At 38.4% G+C, this 23,465-nt stretch overlaps 1 protein-coding gene across 3 annotated transcripts in view; it reads left to right on the plus strand.

Moving 5' to 3' along the window:
- The first annotated feature begins 962 nt into the window (after positions 1–962).
- The window catches only part of Sfxn2 (sideroflexin 2), a 29,884-nt gene continuing 7,381 nt past the window's right edge, over positions 963–23,465 (plus strand). The window contains exons 1-6 of one of the 3 annotated variants that reach the window (XM_083143193.1): positions 963–1,080; positions 2,197–2,382; positions 6,178–6,348; positions 12,392–12,590; positions 19,221–19,346; positions 20,273–20,339. In XM_083143193.1, coding sequence (XP_082999319.1) covers positions 2,216–2,382; positions 6,178–6,348; positions 12,392–12,590; positions 19,221–19,346; positions 20,273–20,339 — 730 coding nt within the window. In that variant the 5' untranslated portion in view covers positions 963–1,080; positions 2,197–2,215. Of the gene's footprint in view, positions 1,094–2,196; positions 2,383–6,177; positions 6,349–12,391; positions 12,591–19,220; positions 19,347–20,272; positions 20,340–23,465 lie in introns of all 3 variants that reach the window. The other 2 variants (XM_083143194.1, XM_083143195.1) reach the window with 2 other exon arrangements.

Below are 23,465 nucleotides of genomic sequence, written 5' to 3' on the forward strand. Positions count from 1 at the left end.
ACACCAGGCATTGCTCTATGCCCGTGGAGCGGGATTTAAAAAAACTATAATTCTAACGGACGCAATGAGTGTTTTATTTACACTCGATCGTTGTGGAAAAGATGCATACCGCATGCCCATTCTCCCGTCCCTGATCTTACAAACTACATTAAATCTCCGCCAAAATGATCAACGAGTGCAATTTACGTACGTAAAAGCTCATAGCAATTTTAATATATATCAGGATTTAGTGGACCAATACGCAAAAAAGGCAAAGAACACTCCTTTTCCTACTCCCCTTCGTTTATCCTATACTGATCTTCTACCCCGAGTTAAAATGAAACTTAATTCCCAATGGGAAGCTCGGGCACTTAATCAAATTGCAAATACGACCACTTAAAAATGGTACGCAGAAAAAGTAGTCAGTCGACCCTGGTTTCATAAACTGAAACTTCCTCGTGAAGTGATAACTTTCACACTTCGCCTACGAACGGGACACGTTTGCACAAACGAACACCTAGCAAGACTGCATCAAAATCCCTCCCCTGCTTGTGATTGCGGAGAAAACAAACAAACGCCAGTTTATCTCTTCTTCCATTGCCCGTTAAGAAGCAAATACAGACACGCTCTTTTTAACTGTTTACACAGAGCCAAAATACCATTTCCCATATCCATACCATCCCTATTATCGTCTCCTTCACCGCGTACGATGTGGATATTATATAGTTTTGCCAGACAGAATGGTATTCAATTTTGAAATTTGTGTGTATGTTCAAGCTTCTGATCAGTACTAAAATACAGTGAAGTGTAATATTACAATATCTTTACGACCACAACTTACTATGACTTCGATTCAATGGTACTTCTGCTCACAAGTGTGCTACATCGCAGACCTTTGACCAAAACTGCCATATACCCGGCGGTAAGGGTCACGAAGAAGAAGAAGATGTTATTGAATACAGGTACTGGCTACAGCTGTAGCAGACAGAAAAGTGCAAGGGACAGGACACCAGCAAACATGGTTGTGTAACGTAATTACGAGATAAACAGCCTCTTGTGACACAAAAATAGCTATCCGAGAGAGGGGTTCATCCGTTTAGGGTACTAATTAAAGGCAATTATTTATGGTATACAGTTAAGAGTAGCAGCAGAGTGGTAACAGTTTCCTTTGGTGTCTGTTGCTCTAAGAAATGTGCACAGCATTCTATTTACAGCAGAATTGATTGATGGGTTATTTAATTTCTCTATCCTACGCCAAAGTCCTAAAACCTGTAATAAAAAATTACATCATTGTTGAATCAAATGTTGAAAATAATCCATTAAGAATGTGTGTACGTTGAAAGTTGTGGTAAATCGATGTTTTTGTTCAAGATGTTCTTAACTATACGTTGAGTTTTGTATCTTTGTGACTGATTATTCAGTGATGGTGACCTTGGCATTGTACTCTATAGCTTTTATGCATGTTTATCTGCAATGCGGTAAGCATGGCAATTACAGTAAATGCGCAAAACACTTGTGAGTTTCTTGGTACTTGGGATTGCATGGTGCTGATAAATTCGCACTGGATGAACGTAACCTACTCGAGAAAGGGAGCGATTTTACAATACAGGGAATTTCTCCATTTTGTTTGAAATTCGGCATACTCACTAATTTTGGCCCCCTAATCACGAATCTGCAGTCAAAATTTGGCGCTCACACGTGGAAATAGCAAAATAATCGAAATTAAGTTCTTATTTCCACACCCTCGATTTCCAAATTTCCCGCCGGTTCCGGGCTCCGCCCCTGGGGTAATCGACCTACCGCCCCCAACAGCTATCGCGGCCCCGCCTCCGCTCCGCTCCCCTTTGCTCCGGCTTCCCGCCTATATCTATAGACTCCCTGTTAAGGGCATGTTAGAAAGTGGCCGGATTCACCTGCCCCCAAATAAGCGCCAAATTTATACGTGAGCGCCAAATTTTAAGTGCAGATTCGTGATTAGGAGACCCAAATTAGTAAGTAACCGAAAATTCAAACAAATTGGAGAAATTCCCTGTATTGTTAAATTATACCATTTTTAACAATATGCATGTCTTAACCACCCCCCTTCCCTTTGCCCACTCTTCACATGACAGATGCAAATACCTGAGGTTCTCTAGTTACCAATCATTGTGTATATTAGCTATTACAAACTTCTAATTTTAAAGAGTTTCTAATAAATTATGTTCAATTTCTCTACAGGAATATACATCCAGATATAATGTCAAGTAGGCCTACTACTGATCGCCTCGATCTTGATAAACCATTATGGGACCGGTCAACCTTTCTGGGTAGGTTGAACTATTTCTTTTGGGTCACGGATCCTAGGACAGTTGTATGCTCCAATAATACACTAGATGAAGCTAAGCTTTTACTAGAACAATATCGGTAAGTACAGTTGATGTTTTGGGTAAATATGTGATATCGCCTGAACGGATTTCTTCAAATTTACAGGAGAAACTACTTACTGAAATCAGTTTCTGTAGCATTGTCGAAGTTCTTCGAGGTATTTTCTTTCGCGGAAACTGAAATCTTCACCATAGAATGCTGCAGAACAAGAAATAATCACTTTTTATGTAAGGAACTTGCATTTTCTGTAAAGCGACAACATTATGCCGTTGTTTCCATTATGTACCTGCAGATGGCGCAAGCGTCGAAAGTCACGCAGTCTCGCCAGTGTTTCCAAACATGCCTTTTTTTTACAAATTATTTTTTTTAACTATGCTTACCTAACCTAACCTTGCCGGAAATGGTCCATGGGGCTATCCGTCAATGGTTTGTGATGACATGATGAACACGAAAGTAGGTATTTTTTGGTTAAAAAGGTTGAAACACTGCATACCCACTCCAAATCGACAAAACACAAGCACGACGCGCGATGATCCATGACGAGTGCACGCCATATTGTATGTTACCCAAGCGGAACAAGGAAGACAAATAATGACTCGTAATATGAAAAGTTGACACTATTTTATGGAAAAATGCTTAACTTCACCTTAAAGAATCTTCCGCAATGCAGAATAGGTAAGTGTCAATGCTAAAATTAACTAAATGAACGAGTGAGAGGTGTTCGGGCGATATCGCATAATTACCAAGTTTTGTTACAGTGTGTTTGTATTTCTGTACTTTCTTCTGCTTTACATGAGTAGGTTAAGTAGGTTTGGTCTCATTGGTTAAGTATCTCTGCACTTCCTTTACTTACGTACTTGTACATAATATTTGTAAACCTGAGGATGCAAATTTATGAGAATAACAACTTCTGCAACTTCATACTAACCTATAAGCATTCTATGTATCAAAAAGTTTTCCCCTTCCTCCTACCAACAAAATCATTCAACACACAGGACTTGTACCGAACCATTCTAAGTATTTAGAGCAGGGGAACATATATGCAATAATAAGAGTGGGGAGAGTATTCCATAAGGCAATTAATTTTGAAGATCGGAAAGTTGGCACATAATCCAATTTTAACAGGTAATTGTTAAGTAGTTTTTTCTTGTATGTACGCATTGCTTGCATTGCAGAATTATTTTCCTGTAGTTTACGGTTATTACAAGCATAAAAAGACAGTTTTTCTTTGTGACGTTTCAGGAGAACACACGCTCCTTTCATCAGACATTTATTTTCATTTTGACTAAAGATACAGTTATAACAATGGTTAGTAATTTTTTAAACAAAAATAATCCGTTATATAATGGATGTTGTCAATGTTACATTGTTGTAATATAGCAACTTAACTGTGAAAAGAAGCAGTCTGTTTTATTTTTATTACAGAATTATGAATCCCAAATATCATCAGGTAATTCAAATTCTGTTTTCACAAAGTCTCTTGATGTTTTTTGTTACATTAAATTTTAAAGATGGCTTACTCCATTTGTGAAAAAGAAAACTCCATACTGGATCTATGTTACCATTTTCATTATTTAATTTATTCCAGTGTTCTTCTGCAATGAACGAAGCTTCCCAGACATTCAACTCTGTGTTTCCCGTTAATCGTTTTAAAAAGAGAAGGGTTTTAAAAAGATTAACATATTGTTGTTTATAATGAGAAACTTTTAATCAGGCAAGGAAAAGAAAAATGAAATTCTGGTCATGTGCAGGACTGTCTATATATATCTGAAAATTGTATTGACCAAATGTCTGCATATAGAATGGATGCATATGGAAGCCTATTCAATAGACATCGAAATCTACATAGCAACTCCCATAAAAAAATTCTCTCTCTTTGTATTGTATTTTGCTAAATTTGTCGCATTTTAGGTCAATCATTGTGATAATTAGGTGAAATTTCATCTATTCGCAATTAGCCAGAAGTGCGAAGTAAAATAATCAATCAGTTAGGTGAAATTTGATGAGATAAATTCAACGTAGAAAAAGAAATCTAAAATTTGTAAACAAAGTCCATATTTCAAAAGTTAACAGCATTAGATGAAGGTAAATTATATGTGTTGGGGGTCATTAAGTTAATTTAAAATATAAAATTCGGACACACATATATATATATGTAGAAATTTTCAGCAAAAAATGCAGGCTCGACCAGCACAAATACTACAGTTTATCTTCTAAAACATCTCTTGAAGTGCTAATGACTGCTACTGACACCATCCCTTAATACACACTCCATACTATTTTTGATGATACAGATATTTATATCGTACAAGCAAAAATGTACAATATTCACTTCAATCATAGGCACTGCCGTAACCCGGCCAAAGCAATAAAACTCCTCTTTGTTCCCAAAACTGGATCTCTTGATATTTGAGGTAGATGTGGAAGTAATGTGGATGATGACGTCAAAGTCACAGATTTCTGCCATACTGGAGGCTGCAACAGGGGCAGTGAAGGTGCAGATAAAGAAGGTCCCCTATGAAAGAAGTTTCTAAAGTCTAGAGAATCTTGTAAACACTTGCCGCTGCTTAGACTTCTGCTCATAAACAAGATGAACTAACGAGTTGGTTTGAGTTGGTGTTTTAAGTCCACTTTATGCACAGTAAGGCTAATCGGGACTAGACCTACGGTTTAAAGTGGGATCCGAACCAATGTGCCATGTGCCTCCACCGGGTATCGAACCCGGGACCCCTTGATTACAAGGCAACGACGCTACCACTGTGCCATCGGGGAGGCTCAAGATGAACTAACGAAGTTGTGAACAAAATAATATATTCTGTCTACATTTTCACTCTTCACCTTAAACAAATTAGAATGCAAAATAGTTTTACCCAGGGCCGGATTAACCTATGGGCAACTGGGGCAATTGCCCCGGGGCCCCCACCAAAAGGAAGCTGTGAAGGGCCTCCACCAAAAAAATCTTTTAACCAGCTGGCTATGCTTGTGAAAAATTACATAAGCAGTTGTATTTTAAAAATAAAAAAAACTTCAATATTATCGTATGTCTACACCCTTCTGGATCCAATTGTAGCTCAGCTCTCCGTCGATCTGTTTGTTGATATCTGAAGCTCAGTACACTTTATACCATGGATAAAAGGCAAGAAAAATGTGTACTATAAGTGTTAAGACGTTGGGAATTTTCTTAAAGAAAGTGTAGTTACTACAATTTCCACAATGAACCTGTCTGTAATTGTCCAGTAGATGGACCGTGCATATGTAGTGACATATTTACTCTTAATTGTATCATTTATAATAAATTATGTACATAAGTACAGTCTACTGCTCAGTTCTCTGGTCCTGTCTGAACCTGCATAGTATTTACTACATATTGTAGTTACGGTGTTCACTCTTCATAATATACTGTAGACATTTAGATGCAGAATTTGCTGCTATAGCGCTACAATTTTCATCCTGTAACTTTATTTGACTGCGCTATTCTCCCTGCAAACCCATCTGCGATATGTTCGATTGTGAATCACTACCGATTCTAAAATAAGGTCTACCATTTCAACTGCTGAAAATTGGTGGTTAACATATTGAGCTAATAAAGCTCCTAGTAAAAAATAATAAAAAAATGGGGAGCCCCATAAAACATTTTGCCCAGGGACCTCCACAAACCTTGATACGGCCCTGGTTTTACCTAATGTAAAGAGGGCTGGCTACGGGCCTGCGTGGAAGGGAGTTTTGACATTTGGATGTCTTCAAAAAGGGTCATGGAAGAACGGAAAATAATGATCTTTGTAAAGGTTGGAAAACATTGGTTGTTCTAATTTTTTCTTTGTCCTTGGTTCGCAGGGTTGGTAAAGAACCCCCTGGTACAACTGTAGAACAGATCATTTACGCTAGGAAGCTATATGAATCTGCATTTCATCCAGACTCGGGCGAAAGGCAGAATGTGTTTGGGAGAATGTCATTTCAGGTCCCGGGAGGTATGCTCATTACAGGTGCAATGTTGCAATTCTACAGGTAAGCCATCATCTTGTATGTTCAACCTAGTGTAAATTAAAATTAATTGAACTCTTTAACCTTTTGAGTCCCAAGGCCATTTTCACAAGTAAGCCTCACGGTCCCGAGCCGATTTTGAGCAAAATGCAGAGTTTCAATTAAATGAGTGTAGATCGGAGACTAATTGCCCTAGAGAGATAAGTGATATACCGTTGTACGCGGAATGAACCAGAGATTCAGACTATATGAAATGTATGCAAATTCGGCGTATATATGGAGGGGGAAAGGGGGGAAATCCCCTGAAAATATTTTTTTTAAAAAAAAATTGATTTCGCCCCCCTCCCGCCCCCTCAAAAAAGGTACATGACAGTGTCGACATGCACATGGAAATGATCGCCGAAATGTAAGGAACACAAAAATATTTGCATTATTATCATATGACCAATGTAACTTGAGTTGTACATCCCAAAAGGAATGGTCGGCACGCCACTGATTCAAGCTTCAAAATGCAGCAGTATCTTAAAATGACTTTAGCTCCGAGACTATTTGCCCTGGAGATATGAACTATATACCGTTGTACGCAGAATGAATCACAGATTCAGACGATATATAATTTATGCACATTCGGCGTATATATGGAGGGGAAAAGGGGGGAAATCCCCTGAAAATACTTTTTTTAAAAATGGGGTTTTGCCCCCCTCCGCCCCCGAAAAAAAGGATATGAAAAGTTCAAAATGCACATAGAAATTATCGCTGGCATGGAAGAAACAGAAAAATATTTGCATCATTGTCGTATGACCAATGTAACGAGTTGTACCCCCAAAAGGAATGGCCACTGATTCAAGCTTCAAAATGCAGCGGTACCTTGAAATGACTATAGCTCAGAAACTAAATGTCCTAGAGATATGAAAGATATACCATTGTACGCAGAATGAATCAGAGATTCAGACGATATATAATTTATGCACATTCGGCGTACATATGGAGGGGGAAAGGGGGGAAATCCCCTCAAAAATACTTTTCTTAAAAAAATGGCGTTTCCCCCGCCCTCCCCCCCAAAAAAATGTCAAAATGCAAAATGTATGCAAATTTGGCGTATATATGGAGGGAGAAGGGAGAAAACCCCCAAAAATTATTTAGAAAAATTGTTGAAATGTTTGAAATTTATATTTTCCCTTGAAAAGAGAAGTCCCGTTTCCAGCCTTTTCACCTCCATTTTCACGAAGAAAAAAAAGGTGCAAGAAACATTTCTGTTAAATACATGTGTTAGGAACAATATATAAAAAAATCGAAATTCTAGCCAAAAATAGAAAAGTTATAACGTAAAAACTACGACCTTGACACAGCGTCTCGATCGAGATGCTTGGGACCGTGAGGGTTACTTTTAGGTATCTCGTTCGAGATGCTTGGGATCCAAAAGGTTAACCCTTAGTTCACCGCCGTAACACATATGTTACGAACAGCTTTAGATACAATTATCGAGGGTTTGCCACACTTATATTTGTATATTGAGGTTGAAACACTGACAGTTCGTTCGGGAACATGTTTCGCAATTGTGTTTCGAAAAATTTCAAATCCCCCCCCCCCTCCATTCTCGGAATATGTTCGCTCTTCAGTTGACAGACACAATAAATGCTTGGTATTTACGATGCTGTTTTCCTCCAAGCTTCCAACGCTGTGATTTAGTACTGATAAGGCACACATTCTTCTTTGTGTTTAGACCTGGTGATCCAGCTGAAGTAGTGGCGGGGGGGGAGGGCAAGGAGAGAGGGGATTGGATGAGGTTTGGCGGTGTCAGCTTTCTGTCGCCTCTAAGTTAGAAATGCAATGAAGCTTGACGATAGCGAGAGGCCAGAAGCATGAGTCTAAAGCGTGCGTCTATCCAGAAGTATAGACAAAACAAACTATTGCAAAGGCTCCCTTCCCTCCTCTGTTAGGACTAACAAAGGCATCACCATAAACAGTTCGTATCATATAACAGCTCATCGATTTCCCTAAGGCACAATCGTTTCCTTCCGGACATATTTCCACAAAGAGCCGAGTCAACAGGGAAGAAAGATTCACAGTAGCTACACAAGATGCAAGTGCGAATGAAAAAAGCAAAAGTTCGGGTTTTCTCCCCAAAGTAGCTGGAGAAGAGGGGGCAAACTCCACATTTTTATGATTTTTTCATTGAAATTCGGGGGATGCAGCCCCTGCCCGTAAGCCCCCCACGGTTGGGGCATCCAAATTTTACATGGTTGCATGCACCGATGTATTGCCTGCAAAACAAAAGTTATCCGAAGTAGATTGGTCCCATAGTGCCAGAGTTATTACGATTTTTCTCCATTATGTATACGAATTCAAATTTCCCGCTCAAAGCCTCGGCGACACTGGGCTTACTTTCGTCAGACCGTGCGGCGTACTAAGGGTTAATAGGGCAAATTACTGGAGTATTTTCAATTAAATGTGTACCTTGATTCTACTCTTAAAATTTATGAAACAGACGAAAACATGTACTTTATTAAATTCATAAGATTCTTCTCAAAAGTACCCATGATTTGGTCTTTTGAACCTGGTTTTATGTGCTACAACATTACTCAAGCCACTTGTTCTGTCTTACGTGCTCCCTGAACACAGGACGTGTTTGAGGAATAATTCTGTATTTGCGGACTGCCTACATATGAACACGTAACAATGCACTGCCCTCAAGATGGAGACAGAACAAGTCTCTGAAATGTTTGTCTGTATATAAAACCAGGTACAGTGGTAGTATTCATCTTAAGTCAACCTCCACTGATTAGTTAGAAACAAGAATTAAATTGAAGTAATTCTTGAAGCTTTCCTGGCAGCATATGATGAATGATGAAGAAGTTCTCTCAGGATATCAGCCATGTGATTTTTGGATAGCCTTCCGAGCTTCAATCCTTGAAGATGAGAGTGACGTTAGCTCTTGAAAGGTCGGAAGCCTATCCAGAAATCACTTGGCTGATATCCCAAGATAACTTCTTTAAAAAAAAAACTTTAAAAAAACTGAGTTTTCATGCAGAAGCTTATAATTTTTGGATATGTTTTTATAATTATTATTCAGTAAGTAATTGTAATTATTCCTCTTGAAAGTACACTAGAAGATTGTGTATTAAAGTACTTAACTGTTACATGTCCATTGTAATTTCTTCCTTCTGTATGACAGTATCATTTATTCACATTTCCAATCTTATTTGATAATAATAATAAAAGTAGTGTTTCATGCTGTATTATTTTGTTTTTCCTCCGAATTTTTGGACTGAGCTCAATCCTTGCTAGTTTTAATCTCCATTTTAGAAAATGATCGACTGCAGCGCCACTGTGGCTTAGATGAGCAACTCAAAATTTCCAAATGAACTTTGCGAGTCTCTGCATGGATCAGAATCAGAACTATACAACTTCAGATGCAAAGAAATGCATTTCAAAATTTTTTGGTTTCATAGTGGAAACACTGTGTATATATATCCAGAAAAACTTACAGAAGTCAACCCATTAAGAGCCTATCAACCAAACATAATTAATGATTTGGTGTTTTAAGTCCACTTTATGCACAGTAAGGCTGGACCTACAGTTTAAAGTGGGATCCGAACCACTATGTGCCTCCACTGGGTATCGAACTCGGGACCCCTTGATTACAAGACAACAACGCTACCACTGCGCCATCAGGGAGGCCTCAACCAAACGTAAAAGCAACAAACTGTTCATAATTTGTTTGCTTTTTAACACATAGCTACAGTTGTTCCACAAAGCTCAGTTAAATTTCAGAGTAGTATGTGTGGGTGCAGAGTGAGATCCCCTTCACCTGAGACCTCTAAAACTAACAATGTATTCTCAATTAATGTAATAGTAAAAGGGCAATTGCTTCTCTTCTTTTCTAACATCAAAGGAACACCTCTTTTCCTTCGCTGGCTTCAAGCGAAAACATATCATTGCATCAATGCCAAAACCATGAATGTGCCAAATATTACTTTGACATAAAAGTATCAAGTGGGGCATAAAAATGAGTTTATATATTTTCATTGTTGACAACACTTATTGATTGCCATTTGCAGACATGGATCGCTGGAGCGGAACTCAATGTGTTGTAGCTTTGAGGGCATTCTGGTGACTGTTACCGCTGCGAGATAAGAATATTGATATTTTAATCTCTGGAGACATGATCCTATTTCATTGGCCAATGCAATCGGGATGTGGGTGAAGAACTTTGAGGCTACTGGAATGTGCCATGGACGATTTCCGTCGCAGATTGTCAGTGTGTCAACGACGAAATGGTGCTCATCTGTAGGATAAAAATTTCAAAATATGAATGTGACTCTGAGTTTGCATATTTTGCAAATGCAATATGTAATGGTGTAATTGATGTGTTTGTATTTTTGTCTAATTATGAGGGGCAATCAGGTTGCTCTGACCCTAACATAGAAAGAGCGGCAATAGGGTTTCAATTTTTTTTTATTTTTCAACATACTTCCCTGCAACTCCAATGCAGTTTTCCCGTCGGTGCTTGAACGCCTGGATACCTTGCAAAAAAAAAATCTTCCAACTGGTCCTCCAACTATGAGTCCACAGTCCTTATCACCTCAGAATCATCAGAAATGTTTTGCCCACAAATATTCTTCATATATTTGAACAAACGGAACTGGGGACCAAATCTGGGGAATAGGGTGGGTGGGGGCAACAATTCGAACGATGTATTTCTGATAGCGACCCTCTCAATGTGGGAGGTGTGGACAGGTGCATTATCCTGGTGAAGGAGCACACCGCGGGTCAACATCCCAAGCCTCTTTTTCTAGATGGAATCACGTAATTTCTTGATTAGGTCACTGTAGTATGTGCCTGTGATGGTTTGTCCTCTTTGTAGATAGTCCACAAGAAGGACACCGTTGCAGTCCCAGAAAATTGAGGCCATCACCTTCTTGGCTGACGTTTGCACCTTGAACTTCTTCGTTGGTGGAGAATGTGGGTGTTTCCACTCCATGCTTTGCGATTTTGTTTCTGGGTCTAAGTGATGGACCCATGTTTCATCCATAGTTACAAATCGGGCAAGGAAATCGTCTATATCAGCACGAAACTTGTCAAGAAGTGCTTGACTGATGAGCACTCGGGTGCACTTCTGATCTGGAGTGAGGTTTCGAGGGACCCATTTTACAACAATTTTTTTCATTTGCAATTACTGGGTAATTATGTTTTGCACAGTGCCATATGACAGGCCACACATCTCAGCAACATGATGGATAGTGACTCGACGATCCTTCAGCACAATATTGTGGACTTCGTTAATGTTTTCGGTCGTTATGACAGTTTTTGGTGCTCCACCTGCATGTTCATCCTCACACTACTCTCTCCCACAATTAAACTCACAACACCATTTCTTCACCATACTGTATGAAGGAGCAGTGTCCCCTAGTCTATCCACCAAGTCCTCATGAATTTTGGATACCGTCCACTTTTTCTTCACACAGTTTTCTCCATTCTGGCACATTGACACAACTTCACTCAGTTAAACCCCTGTAAAAAGAAAACTGTACGTTACCCAGACTTGCAATTCAGAATGAAGGGATATAAAGGATCACTAAACAATAACAAAATAAAAATCAATCATAACGTCATTCCTTCTATGTTAGGGTCGGAGCAATCTGATCGCCCCTCGTAAATGTAGTGTTAGTTTCGTTGCATTTAAAAAAGCCCATTCTTATGCCACAACCTTTATTTTAATATTCATTGTCCTGGGGAAATGCAGGTTTTACATTTTGATAAATGTTATTGGTAAATTGTGTACCTACTTATGACTACTTATGACTTAGCATATGGATCTATATTAAAAAAGAAACTAGTCGGAAAATTCACTAGGTGAAAAACACAAAATTTGTACATTTGTGGTTTTGACATTGATGCAATGATATTTTACTTTTCCAGTGTTAGAGTTTCTCTATGAAAATAAGTAAGTTAAACAGTGATTATTTTCAATTTTCTAGCACTTCATATTAGTAGCTTGCGAGTTGCAAGTTTACAATACACGTTACCAAAAAATGGAATTGTATTTTCTTCCTTCTAAATGCAGAACTGTACCTGCTGTAGTGTTTTGGCAGTGGGTGAACCAGTCTTTCAACGCACTTGTAAATTACACGAACCGGAATGCCAAGTCGCCAACCAGCCCTCTTCAGTTAGCAGTGGCTTACGGTACTGCTACCACCACAGCTTTGGTCACTGCCATCGGCTTCCGACATTTTTTGGAGAAAAGGGCTTCTCCGTTGTTGCAAGTAAGTTTGAGTTGCGCTAATGGGAAGAGTTGTCTGTATGTGCACATGTGCATACTTGGAGTAACTGCAGATTGTGTGAGTTGCTGTGAAAGGAGAATTCTTGCATTATATTATGAATCTAAGGAAGGGTATTGAAAGCTGCATTTCCCACCTAAAATGAACATTGCAGTGCGTAATCTCACATTATGTGCCTCCAGCAAAGACTAAATTTTCATGTCCCTATCCAAACCTGTGACTTAACAGCCCGTGGGGGCCAGTGGCTACCTACAGACTGCCAGTCTCACTCCCACATGCCTAAGCAGAGGTGGACGGTCATCCAAACAGTTACGGACAGGGGAGTATCTAGAAAGAAAATTTGGAAGGGGTCCAGCCAGGGGTGCCTATCCCCAAAGGCCAATGGCACATGACCCCCCCCCCCCTTCCTCTATAATAGTTGGAGGAGAGTTATCTCGTTCTTTTGGTGGTTTGTTATTCTTGGAATCGCAATTTCAGAATAGAATGTCTGTTGACACTTTCCAGAAGCAATTTGAAATATTTGGATGAACTCTTCATCTGAAATCTCCCAAAGTCTCTGAAGCAGTTCTGTGACGTCTCTTGGGTAAGAAAGAGTAGAGGTTAAATTGTGATGAGGGTTCTGAATATTTGACAACTGTACAGTAAAACTGTGAAACTCTTCACTGATAAAGAGTACAATTAATAAGTTCCCTTTTCAACTTCGGTTAGAAGGTTGCTTGCTTGGGATGGTTCACTCGGACAGCTCCAATTATTATTTGACAATGTTGAAGAAATTTAACAAAAAAATGAAGTGAATCATGTTTTTCTAGAAATCAAGTTTCACACACTGACAATAGTTTGTTTTTACTGTCTGGTTCATAATGCAATATTTCTAAAAAAAACAACATACAAACTTCATTTACTGTACCAAAACACAAATCTACAGGCATCCCGTAGCTGGAGTCTAAAGCTTAAACTGCACAGCCAGGGTGCAGGACTCCCAAACAATCAGCAATAAACTGAAATGATCACCTTGCCTTCACACCAAACCATATCCAACCACCTTGCCAAGACCATGAGGCAGTACAACATTATACTAACACGCAAACCAATGGCCAAAATAGCCAGTGCACTCAACAAACGCAAGTGATATTTCCTCTCACCCCTATACAGCCCAGAGGTATGTGGTGCCAAGTAAATGCAGTGCATTGGCAGGTACATTAGATCACTCAGTGAAGAGATACAACAACACCTGACAGACGCCAACGACTGGACTGGCCAAACACTTCATATTCAACAGTCTCACAATCAATAAAGTTTCCACCAGGCATACCTCACAGGCTCTGATTGACACTAAGATCAAAGAGACTCATGGAATTGTACACTTTTCGCATTAGTTAAACAAGGACAAAGGACAAGTTTATCACATTTGGCTTCCAGTACTGCAGCAACTGAAATCCACTATTAAGATTTAAACATAGTAAACGAACACTGTAGCAGCACACAGGAAGAAACGTGAACCAAAAACGTGCGTGAAATAGGCCACCGAAATTAATAAAACATTTATGAATAAATTGCATGGAAAAGGTTAGTAATTTGCTTCTACCAGCCAGTATGTATTTATTATACTACCAAATCTTTCATTCCTCAAAACATGAATTATATGTAACTTATTCTAGCAGTATTTCTAGAATTATACACACATTTTACTAAGTAAGCAGTGTAATTTTAGATGAAAGTCATGTTAAAACAGATCACTTCAATAGAAAATCCTTAGAGTGCAGTAAATATGAGGTAGCGAGCAGAAATAATGTATAAAAAGCTAATTTTTTCAGGGTTTGCTCCGGAAAATATGTATTTAACAATACTAACAACAAAAATGTTACTTTATTATTTCCATACAATTTCATGTCTCCACCTTTAAATATAAATATCTATAAAATTGAGAGAATAATGAAAAATATTCGAAATGGAATCCGTAGAGTTTTTATCTGACTGCAAAATGATGCTCTTGAAAATAAAATTTAGCTTACGATAAAACACCATACATGCACACTACATAAAAGCAACTTAATGTTATTCATACTGAAATATTAAAACTTACATGTAATAATCTTGAGAATGATCCACCTCCAGCTTTCCTTTGTTACAAACAAGCTTCATCATCTTCAGAATCATCAGCAGCTGGCATGTTGGAACAAGAATTTTCTTGACAGTAGTTACAAAATTTCGAACACATCAGACTCCGACCTTTCTGTATTCACATCTATCGTCACAGCCTTTCTGTGTTGTGATCTTGCACTGGCACGATATCAGGTTGAGCAGGTTGTCAGGAACAGCTGGTAAGTTTGTTGTAACTGGAAAGAATTTACCTTCTCTTGAGTGCCACCCCCCTTTCTGTTGGTTCCAAATTATTCCCTAACGATTGCCGTACTTGAAGATAAACACTGAGACTGTGTTGGGAAGCAGCTGCACTTGTTGGAGGTAACGTTGCTAAATTGAATGAAGAAGATAGTTTCCTAGCCACTGTTTTGTTGTACAAATTATATCTGACTTCATCTAAAGAAACATTGTTCTTTCCTCCATATAACTTCACAATAAATCTTTCTCCTACTTCAATCGCTGTTTGAGAATCTAGATCAGAGTTGTTGAACACTGTAACTACTTTAGCGAGTTCTGGGTCTTTCTGAAGAATCTTCAATGCAGTCTGCTTTCCTTTGTTGAATAAAGCAAATGTCGTGTCACATCCTGTGACGGCATGGAAGAACAGAAAACTGTATTTAAGTGACTGTAGGCTTCTCTGAATATTGCAAATGTGGAAGCATTTGCCTTTACTTTTGTTCGTTTGTGGCCTTATAAAATACATTGTAGTGTTCGGATGTCCACGAGCAATTACAATCGACAGCACGTCAGAGTCACTTCCTACAACAGCAACAGAAATATTTTTGTCACCAATACTAATCGCAGTGGCAGCAATCAGAGCATCTGCATCTCCTTCAGCTTGGTACACTGTGATACCCACAGAGTGAAAGTGAATCTTAAGCATGTCAATCAAGCGAGCCATATTTTTGGAGTTACGTAAAAAGTGTGCTTGATCAGTTGTTATCTTCATATTTTCCTCGAATGCAATCGTAGCAGACATCTTTGACATCGTTCTCCTCTGCTGTTCAACATCTTTGGTATTATTGCCTGTCGCATACCGATCAAAAACTACTGCTTCATAGGGTGAAAAATGATTCTGTACATATGTAACTTATTTTTTACAAATTTTCACGTATGTGTCAACATCAGACCAAATGACAGTGTGTAGTAGGAAGCAACCATCTACAATATAAGTTAATTCTGATGGTGGTAGTACACGGGGTTCGATAGCCTCTACAATATCTATAACTACAGATTTTCTGGTTTTTCTCATTGAAATGTCATCAAATAAAGATGGAGGGTAAGGCTCTAGTTCATATTTAAAATATTCCGGCAGTTCTTGATGTGACTGCAGCACAGCAGCAATCCGACTGAATAGCTGAAGTGGGTTTATACTAATAGCTTCATTCCGAATGTTATTTGTATTGTGTGTTGCAGATATTGGCACGACTTTCTCTTTTCTCCTCAAAACTATACTTCCAAATGTTTTACCCGTCATTTGAGACAATGATTTTGACCCAATCTCTTCCGCGCTATCACAATTCACTTTGACGTCAGCTACTAACCCGGTTGCAATATTGATGAGGTGCTTCCTTTGGTTGGTCTGTTCAAAGCGTTTGTGAAGATTGAACCAATCAGAAAGCTTTCTGATGTCTTCATCATCTCTAGCTTGGCGGGAAGGTCCAAGTTCTACATGCTGTTCCGATGATGACGACCGTTTTCCACAGAAGTTTTCTATGGCTTCACTCACCTCCATGGTTACAGGAAATGACAAAACCCAGCGAGCCAATGTGGAATCCGTAATACCTCGGCCATGAGTCGCATGACTCAAGCTTCCTGAAACTTTTGTCACCCTCATCAAACTTTGCTCAATTACCATATCTGCTGCAGTTCCACTCCAAAAACAGTCTTTCCTTTGAACAGTAAAATATCCGTGGTGAAAAAGTTTCCCAAGTTCCTCTGGTTTCATTTTATATCCCAATTCTTCCATATTTTGCAGATAAAATTGTACAGATTTTGCATAGTTCAGATGTCCAGCTCCGTGAAAGTATGAAAGCTTGCACTTAAGAGTATAAACGTCAAGGTCCCAGTCTCCAGTATGCTCTGCTCGAATATAAAGCATTATCAGTCTTACTTGTTCTAGGTACTGCAGCCAGAATTTTGCTGTTCGGCAGTTATCCTTAATTTGTGCCTTTATCTCGGCTAGATCTGCTATTAGTTTTTTCATGTCTGGATGATCCTTGAGGTCATTTAAAGTGTCAATGCCTGATATCAAATCTTCACAACTAGAACGTATTCTACTTTCCTTATCCTCACCACCTAAATTACAATACTTCCATAGCTGCTGGTAGACTATGTACGTCACAAAATGTGGTCTCGGTGCTCTTGCGTATCCAGTTCCATATAACACGTGAACAACAGTATTTTGCGCATACAACAAAGCCCAAAGTTCTTCAAGGCCACTACCTGACATAATGTGTCCAATGGTACCTAAATATGACGTTAATAGGTGAATTCCTCCCAGTTTGACTACTACTTTAGCTAAATCACAGTCTGGGTCAGCTGATGCGACAATTCCTACAGCCTTCCAATAAAGAGGCTGGTCAAAGGTAACAATACAGGAACCCTGTCCCGTTTTCTTACTTTCTTCGCAAGCAAAGAGAAGAGAAGTATAAATCGTACTGAGGTTTGATGCTTCCATATTAATGAAAGGGACTGCAGTTACGCTGCTCATTTGAAACTCCGGGTGGTCATATTGATTGATAGTGTGCATGAGACCATTCCAAGATGGTTTAGGTGAATGCATGTTAATGAAAGCGTTATCTTGTAGTAGTATGAATGATATCATACCAACAAACTACACATATTAAGCCTATCAAGCAATATTATTGGAGAGAATAATCTTTAAGAACTTCCTCCTATGTGAAAAAAAAAAAAAAGAGTGGGCCTCTTAAAAATTGTAATAAGCATAGCTGGGTGAACAACAAACAGCTTCACTCGTATCTCGTTAAATAGTCCGTTATCACTTTATCGTAAGCTAAATTTTATTTTCAAGAGCATTGTTTTGCAGTCAGATAAAATCTCTGTGGATTCCATTTTGAATATTTTTCATTATTCTCTCAATTTTATAGATATTTATACGAGGCGTATTCGGAAAGTAAGTACCGAAAGGGTGTAAGAAATAAAGTAAAAACGTTTTGTACCTTTTTTGTATTTGAATTTCATTCTACAGACCTTAAACTACTTTTCTACGCAGTTTCCACCATTTTTAAAGCATTTGTCATAGCATGGCACTAGTTTTTGCATCCCATCGTCATAGAATGTTCCCGCCTGTGATGAAAGCCATCCATGCACTCCTGCTTCGACGTCATCATCCTCGTCGAAACGCTGACCACAATTTTCAATTCCAGGCAATCTGTCACAATTTCGTAGAGGACTGTTTTCTTGAAATTTGTGAAAATTCCATGGAAAATGACGATATTGTGAAGTGTCTGTTTTCACGAATTTCCGCACCGACCGCATGCACCAAATCCTCGGTCACAACAGATGGCCGACCGCTCCTTGGCTCATCATGAACTGTCTCACGACCTTCTTTAAACATAAAAAAAAAGACCTCTCACAGTTGACGGTGGATGTCTACCGGTTTCACGTTTCTTGTATTGAGAAAATGAATCACAGACCGGACTTCACAGTCGGTGGACCAGTTGATTTTCTTCAACATTTCAAACCTTCATAAACCTATGAAGAAAAAGCATGACCTGCTCCCATGAGTGCCTGTGGCTTACTAACGGATGAAGGACGTCAGCGAGAACTCACACGGTCACGACTGCAGCGCTAAAATGGCAATATTTGCAAACAGTACTTTACGAATATGCCTCATATTTAAAGGTGGATACATGAAATTGTATGTAAAGTAACATTTTTGTTGCTAGTATCGTTAAATACGTATTTTCCGGATATATTAGTACATAATCCCATTCTCCAACATTTCTTGTGTAAAATAGTGAAAACAGGAATGAATTTGCTTTAAATTATCAAAAGTTATTAAAGAAAAAAGGACAACCCTGAAAAAATTAGCTTTTTATAAATTATTTCAGCTAGACACTATTTTCGGCCCTTCATTTACTGGGCTATTAACTCTACAACCACAGCACATTGAGGTTAACAAAATAAAACAATTGAATATTTTGAGGCTTCACAGGATGGCCATGTATAGAACCAGCTTTACAAAATCATTTTAAGAACCCATAATAATATTTTCTTGCGTTTACACACTCAAGAAATGAGCCTCAATTGGAATCAAGCGTGGAAAGACAATGTGTTAACATTTAGAATCTAAACTGCTTTTAATTGCTAGAATATTGAATAACCTGTATTGCTGGAATTTTAAAGAGTACCAGAGTACTAATACATAAGAACAATATTTCTAAAATTCTCTTGTGTCATTGGATTATTATCTGATTTGTGATAATCTGTTTTTCTGGTCTCTTTCAGCGATACGTTCCTTTCGCTGCTGTGGCAGCCGCAAACTGTGTAAATATTCCATTGATGCGGCAGAATGAGATCCGCAATGGAATAGATGTCTTTGATGAAAATGGGAACAAAGTAGGAGAATCTAGGGTAAGATTTACTGTCTCAAATTTTACTATTTGATCTAGTGCAGTCTGCCTTCGTCAGCCACAAAAAAGTCAGAAGAAATTGTGTAGGTTTTTTTTCAATCCCTTTAAGACTACAGAAATGTATTCTAATTGTATGAAGTAGGTGTGTACAGACCACCAGAAACAAATTTGTGAATCTTGTGTGGAAAAAGAATAATGAAAATAAGATTCAAAGATATGTATTTTGGTTTGGTTTCGTTACATTCAAATGTTACTCGTTAGATTTAGAATTTCCTCCCTCCTCGGTATAAAACCAGATAAATTTTGACAAATAATGGGCAAGAACAATATTATTCAAACATGTGAACAATAACAACTATTTTTTTTCTACGTGACCACCAGTTTTAAGTGTGAATAATGCTCAGCTGAAATTCATAAGGGCACAAATACGAAGCAACACTCATGCCAAGAATGGTATATGAACCCATAACTTTCAGAGGTGACATAGTGTGAAGTTACGTTTGTGAACTTACCAATGCATTTAATTAGCTCTCTTGTGTATTGTGCAATGTACCATTTTGTTAAAAATTAATTATATAAACGCTTGTTTCTCTGTTCACAGTATTTAAACTTCATGAGGATCATGAAACAATGGTGTTGTATTACAAGCTAGAAGTTGATCATTAAGGAAGTGATTCAGATATGAACTTATAGAAGTAATTAATTAAATGTTAGAGTACATTAAGATTTGTAAATTTATAATAACTTTTTTAAGCAAAATTATAAGACAACATGAGGCATTAACTGCATGCACAGAAATTGAGGATTAAAAAAAAAATCTGCAATCTTTATTTTCCAATTTTTGAAAATATATTTGAAATGTAGCATGTGTGATAAACACATGCATATACTTGTGGGACTCAAAAATTAATCAATTCTATGTTTCAGCTAGCACCTATTAAGGGAATAACCCAAGTAGTAGTTTCAAGAATTGTCATGGCCATGCCAGGAATGAGTGAGTAATGTTTTCCTTCCTCATGTGTTATAAGTATAAGGAATCATGCCCATTGCTTGTTATGTAATGTGTAGGTATAACCAGGGGTAGACAAAACAAAAAAATATTCTTATCTTCTTATCTTAAAAAGCACAAAGGCTTGTGATGCACATCGTGGACTGTGGATTTTGGGAGAGCAATCTCACGTGACGCCGTACGAACGGATTTCTTGGGACTTCATGCAAATGCATCTGCAATGCACTGAACGTTTTCCTCTGATGTTCGTGATTCGACAGATCCTGTCTCTAGAAACGCTGCTTTCCACGTCATTGAACTGCAATAATTGGATCCCAATTCTGCGAACCACCACACAGTTTGCGCTTTTTCATCATTGGTTGTCATTTTCACTTTTTACCACCTGGAACAATACACAGTGACGTGCGGTGACGTCGACACTTGGGGTAGCAGTCAGTGGCATGCTGAAGGGAGGGGGGGGTTGGTGTGGGTCACACCCCTCCTCCCTTTAGGGCCAGTATTCCTACAAAAAAGAAGAATGTCAATAACAGGAAAAGATTGCAAAATTATGAATGAGTACTAGAAAAAAGTACACGTAACCCCCACCCACATTCGAAAATAAAAAACTATTTGATTTGACTCTAAGCCAGAGATCCTGGGTTCGAATCTCGGATTGGCCATTTGTGTTCTTTGTGTGTGTTCCTTCATCTATTTTGTTGTACCAAAGGTGGCGGAAAAGTGAAGTAAAATAAACCAAATTGAGCAATCAATCAATGATTGATTTCATTTTTGTTACTTAGCGTCGCTTTTTTGTCACATTTGGTTAATTGTGAAGATGATACGATGAAACTGATGAAGGGATGAGCATAGGGAACGCCCATGCCCGGGTCGGGGTTCGAACACGGAATTCCTGGTGTCGTAGCGTGCTGTGATAACCACTCCCCCACGCTTGGTTGATTTGGTGACAGGTAACAAAGCACAACACACTTTTTTGTAGTTTCTTCAATGATATTCATTTGACTTTTTGAGTTCTGAGATACATTTTTCATTCCAAATTATTTCATTATTCACTGCAACACATAGGACAAGAATGCGCACTCATCACGGGTTCGAATCCTGGCCTGGATTGTTCATATGAGATCCCTTCACCAATTTCATCATATCATCACTCAATCCTCATTTTCGCGATAACCAAATGTGGCAGAAAAGCGAAGTAAAATAAACCAAACCAACAACAATATGAACACGAGTTCTCTTGCCCAAATAAATACATCCGTATTTATGACTGTTAGAGACAAAGAGTAGTATATTTAAATAAAACACTACTAAAACGAGAGTCAGAGAGAGCCTGAGCACATATTTGTAATTTAATCATTATAACAGTTGGGCTGAAAAGTTCGTAGGCTAACATAGTAAAAAATATTTTTTTGACAAAATTCGATTTTATTATTCAATATAGTTGCCTTTGAGGGCGATACAACGATTATAGCGGTCATACAATTTTTCGATGCCATTTTTATAGTACGATTTCTCTTTAGCCTCAAAATAGGCCTCAGTTTCGGCGATTGCCTCTTCATCAGTGCTAAATTTCTTTCCAGCGAGCATTCTTTTAAGGTCTGCAAACAGGAAAAAGTCACTGGGGGCCAGATCTGGAGAATATGGTGGATGGGGAAGCAATTCGTAGTCTAATTCATATAATTTTGCCATCGTTTTCATTGATTTGTGACACGGTGCATTGTCTTGATGAAACAGCACTTTTTTCTTCTTCAAATGGGGCCGTTTTTTCGTGATTTCATCCTTTAAACGCTCCAACAACGCTATGTAATAATCTCAGCTATCTCGATCAACTTCACTTTACGATCATTTAAAATTATTTTGTGGACTTTTTTGATGTTTTCGTCGGTAACAGCCTCTTTGGGGCGTCCACTGCGTGCATCGTCTTCGACGCTCATTTCGCCTCGTTTAAATTTAGCAAACCACTTCCTCAACGGTTGATTTTCCTGGTGCAGAGTCCGCATAATGTTTATCAAGCCAAGCCTTGGCTTCAACAGTAATTTTTTTCGCCAAAAAGCAATGCTTTATTAGCACACGAAATTCTTTTTTATCCATTTTTTCACAATAACAAAAGCTGCTTCACTCACAATGCTATATCTCACGAACTAATTATCCGGCAGCTGTGAAATTTATACACGTATCTTTTGAAGGTTAGTACTAAGTAAAAATCACATGGATTTAATTCTAGTAACGCCATCTATGAGTCAGCCTACGAACTTTTCAGCCCAACTGTTATATTCCATATTTGAAAAAGAAGAAAGAAAGAAAGCACAACATTATTGTCTGCACATACGAGTAACACGTTCCCATTTCATAAATAATAAAACTACATCCCATATTATACATACACATATTGTACAACGTGTAAAAGGTTGTGTAAATACAGAGAACATAAGTACTGCAGAAAATTTTACCCTGTGTTCCTTACAGGATTTACAAAAAAATTATGAGAAACCAATCCCCTATCTGTCCTATAGGAGATAGACTGGGGGACCTGAAAGCCTGGGCTTTCAACCATTGCAGCGGGGGGCGAGGGGACAAGAGAGGTAGAGGTAGGAATCTTCCTTTTCCTTGGGCCGGCCGTTTCTACCTGAAAACTGGTCTGGCTGAAGAAGAGCGAGCTAGGGTATCCAGCCAGCTTTGCCCGTGGAGAACACCGATGGACAAGAAGCGCGTGGAAAAGGTGTTGCATATGAGGTGTGGTTGCTTTAACAAGACAATAAATATTGTGATTTGAATATAATTCGAGATGTGAGATTGATTGATCTATCTCTGCTAGACTAGCTACTCCTCAGTGCACGTCACTGACAATACAAAATAAACGAATCCTTACTATTCATTACCTAAAATTTCCACAGCTACCATATACAACCTACCACACTGTTCTTGCCTGTATATTATGTTTAATATAAGCATTTGAAATTAGGGCGTTTCAATTCGGACACCTTATATTAGGGTAAATCAAAAACTAAAGGCAATTTTGAGTTCTCGCAGGAATAAACGAAGACTGTGTGTCTGACGTCACCATGTGTATACTTGGAGTGACGTGGAAATAGGAGTATCCATCACTGCCTCATT

The sequence above is a fragment of the Lepisma saccharinum genome, chromosome 21, assembly GCF_977018435.1.
Source record: "Lepisma saccharinum chromosome 21, izLepSacc3.1, whole genome shotgun sequence".
Lineage (NCBI taxonomy): Eukaryota > Metazoa > Arthropoda > Insecta > Zygentoma > Lepismatidae > Lepisma > Lepisma saccharinum.